The sequence below is a fragment of the Rhamphochromis longiceps genome, linkage group LG20 (assembly GCF_057381845.1).
Source record: "Rhamphochromis longiceps isolate RC_006_pf linkage group LG20, R_longiceps_female_GT1.1, whole genome shotgun sequence".
NCBI classification, from domain to species: domain Eukaryota; kingdom Metazoa; phylum Chordata; class Actinopteri; order Cichliformes; family Cichlidae; genus Rhamphochromis; species Rhamphochromis longiceps.
The window spans coordinates 36,509,394-36,513,189 of NC_140576.1; the positions used below are offsets into that span (position 1 = coordinate 36,509,394).

A 3,796-nucleotide genomic window follows, 5' to 3' on the forward strand; every position below is an offset into this window, starting at 1 on the left:
CACTTCACAGCTGCTATAGGACTGAGATATTAAGCTGAATTTCAAAGAGACTGTGATACTTGGTGTGAAAAGCAGGAAATATTTCTTTTTGTCTTGTGTCTGTAATTTTACAGGTCAGAAGCTGCAGCCTCAGCAGGCACCGAACTGCTCAAGATGTTGAATAAACTCCTGCAATATGTCCGTAGTGGAAAAATCGGCACCACTGGCACAGGCTTTGGGATTTTGTTTGCATTTATGTATCTGCAAGCCAAGATGTGCGCTTGCTCAGGCCACACTTTTGATTGCAATGAAATGGTGGTCGTGCCTGTTTTTTTAGTATTTTTCCTGGTGCTCCTGATAGACCAGACATTTCGGAGCACAGCGGAGCATCCATCCACGTTTTTATGCATTGTACTCAAGCGCGTTATCAGAGCATTTCTAATCAGTCTGCTGTGGATTGTAGCTGTGTTGCTTTTCACAGACTGGTATAGTTGCTGTACCACTGATGAAAAAAAGAGGAAGCTGTTCTGCGAACCTGAGGGTCTCACGGCTGATGAAACAGCTCAAATAACTGAGCTGCAAATGAAGTCAAAGGTGAGGATGTGCATATGTACACAGTGAATATGTAATGTTATTGTACTGTTACGTTTTCTTTTTAATTTATGAAAGTATAATAAATACACACACACATTAATGCTGTTAAATGTTTTGTTTGTTTGTTGCTTCTTTTTCAGCTTGCTGCTTACTCTCTGCTCCTCAGCATGACTGTTGTCGCTTTCTTCATGACTTGGAGTGGGTGGAGAAAATGGTTTGAAGAAAAATACAGTTGGTGCAACAAGAAAACTTTTTACTACAAACTGATTTTGGAAGAAGAGAAAAAGGTTCTGGAGGAGCTTTTGAGGAAAGAAGCAAATGAAACTCTGACTAAAGAAATCACGAGCAACATAAAAAGGAAAGACTGGGACGGCTGTTTAAATGTTGCTCAACAAATGATCAGTAAAGCAAAACATCAAAAACCAGAAGCAACCAACCAGCAGATCAACTGGATCAGTGAGGGGAGCTCCAGCAGAGGGGGGCAGCATCATCAAGCAGCAGCACATCAGCAGGTAAAGTGATGTGTTATTTACGTACCAGATGTTACAGCTGCCAGACTCAGTCAGGGGCGTCAGACTCAATCACTGAAAGAGCACATTTTTTTTATTCATTCATAACATTATTTTGCAGGCACAAAAGTATGAACTTCAAGCACTGTCACGAGGTAAATACACACGCAATCCTTATTTCACCTTACAGCTTTCTTGACATCACTTAACTTCCCTTTTACTGTGATAATTCAAAAAACCAGACACTTCATTATGTTTCTTCAGTGATGTGAAGACGGTGATCTGCACATTTGCCCCCCGAGGTCTCTGCTGTACCTGTCTTCACTAAAACTGTTGCATATTAAGTGCTTATTTTTTGCTGGTTTTACATTTACAAAACTATCATAATGACACAACAGACAGTAAATTTCTAAACTGAGCCAAAAGCTGTGATTCAGCTTAGACATGAACTTTAAACTGATCTGTTATTAGAAATTTATAGTTTATTCAATAAAAGCAATAAGTGGTGAACCAGCGTATTTATCATCCTATTTGAATTAATGAAGGATGAACTCATTTTAATGTTACACTTTTTAATAATTAGAGTTCAATTTAACCACTTTATAGTGTTTTTGTATTGTGGAAAGAAGTCAGAGAACCGATGTATTCTGGAGTTGTCCAAACAGACAAACTCCACACAGAAAGGCAGCAGCCACGTTTGAATCTTGCTCCTGTAAGGTGACAGTGCTAACTACTGCGACGCCCTGCCAGCCTGTCTCAGATCTCCAGTCCATGTCAAGGCACCTTCTGCTTCCTGTCCCCTTGAACTTTGTGGATGTAGAGTTTCACAGTTTCATGATTCCGTAAAATTAGTAAAATGTATTTTCCTTTATTTGACCCAAACTCAGTATCTCAGTAGCTACAGGTAAAATTTGACTGGCACAGCCTCAATGTAAAAAAAAAATGTAGTATTTGGAAAAACAAATAAAAGTATAAAAGTTTTAAATAATTTATTGTTTATGTATTTTGGGTCACTTCAAGTAATCAAATTTCAAGTTAAAAAAAATGAAATTTAGGGTGTTTGCTGCTGTTAAATGTCAAAATGGGTCAAATTCAACCTGAATAGTATATATGGGTTAAACTTCTGTGTATGAAGCTTTAGACACATAACAAACTGATGAGTCATGTGTTGGATGGATACGTGACGATGTGAATATCTGAGTGAAAACGAGCCCTAAATTACTTTAAAAATCTAAAATGGGATTAGATGTAGTCTAAAGGGGATTTTTAAATGCAGACTGTCTGTGTCCTGAACATTTCAAGTAGGAACTTGTTCACAGAAAGACATTCAGTCATTTAAATTATTTGAAACAACAATTTTAATGCTGCAGTTTTTAAAAATTTGGGCTGTACCTCAATATCTTTCACTGAAAATCACCTAAATGGTCACTCACAGGCCAATTGCATAGCAAGAACATGAATAACAATCATTAATTCAGACTAAATCAGGCTCAGATGCAGTTCTGATTCTGGTCATTCTGGTCTTTTCCCATCCAGATCAGATTTTAGATCTGCTCACGGTGCCTGTTAAATAAAGCTTTTAATCTCCTATTGCTGTTTTTTTCAATTAAACATCACCATCTGTTCAATTCCTCAGTGAACAAAGTCAGAACTCTGTTTGTTGCACACACTGCCTGGAATCGGGCCCAGAAGTAAGAACAGGCTATAAGTACAATTTTGTCCCAGTAAACACTAACGATTCCTCGGGTTGTGTGTGTATTGTGCTTTATTTTAATTGTTTTAATTTTTCAAGTCCGGTTTAATTTGATTCTGTTAAGACCCAAGTTTAGTTTTCAGTCTAGTTCTTACTGTAATAACTTTGTTCTTTATAGACACAATTTGTTTTCTGACAAAAATGTTTTTTCTGTCCGATAGAGATCAGAGACAGCGAACCATTATTTAATGAAACCTCTTGAAAGAGGATTAAGAGAGGCAGCTAAAGAATCAATGCAAGTGACCACAAGAAATCATGCCCATCCAGCAGTCCAGTTTCTGAAGCTTACCTGGGTTCAGGTGTTGGTTTCAGCAGTCTAAGCAGAGACACCCAGACCTCCTTTTCCTTTGCAGCTTCCTGCACCAGAGGCCCAGTCTCTCTTTATACAGTCTTTGTCAGACTATGTAAAGCGTCCATTCTGTGTTGTTGCTGTTTGTAATGATAAATCTAAAGAATTTTTTTTATTATGCTTTATTGTGTCTGTTGCCTATTGACAATTCAGCTTTCACATTAATAAATATGCAAACTGAGTGCTGTAAATACAAAATATTCATCAAAATAAATTCTTCTGCAAAAAAAAGTCATACCATTTGATATTTTGTTGGTCCACCTTAAGCTCTGATAATAGCACATTGTTCCCGTGACATTGTTTTGATAGCTAATGTGGTGTCATTTTACGCAAAGATGGCAAAATTGGACTGCTACATGATTTTTGGGGGGCACATAGTTTTCAGTTTTCAGTTTTATTTGTCATATGCAAGTTAGCACAGGGTCAACATTGCAATGAAATGTGTTTGACGAGCAGCAGTCACTCAGCAGCATGATACAGTAGGAGAAAATATAATAAAATAAAATAATAAAGAAAATAGAAAAATAGTAAGGAGCAAAATATTAGAGAGACATGGTAAAAGAGAAAAGATGACTAAATATATATATATGTATCTATAAATATAAATATATG

At 36.9% G+C, this 3,796-nt stretch overlaps 1 protein-coding gene across 1 annotated transcript; it reads left to right on the top strand.

Moving 5' to 3' along the window:
• Positions 1-3,404, top strand: LOC146645866 (uncharacterized). Its single transcript, XM_085394140.1, has 4 exons — positions 1-573; positions 714-1,085; positions 1,204-1,237; positions 2,997-3,404. Exons 1-4 carry the CDS (start codon positions 154-156, stop codon positions 3,035-3,037), a joined length of 867 nt encoding a protein of 288 aa, XP_085250266.1. The 5' UTR covers positions 1-153; the 3' UTR covers positions 3,038-3,404.
• Positions 3,405-3,796: the final 392 nt, after the last annotated feature.

Coding starts and splice junctions, on each gene's coding strand:
- LOC146645866 (XM_085394140.1), top strand. CDS start 154: ATGTTGAATAAACTCCTGCAATATGTCCGTAGTGGAAAAATCGGCACC. Junction 574..713: donor AGCTGCAAATGAAGTCAAAG/GTGAGGATGTGC, acceptor CTTCTTTTTCAG/CTTGCTGCTTACTCTCTGCT. Junction 1,238..2,996: donor ACTTCAAGCACTGTCACGAG/GTAAATACACAC, acceptor TCTGTCCGATAG/AGATCAGAGACAGCGAACCA.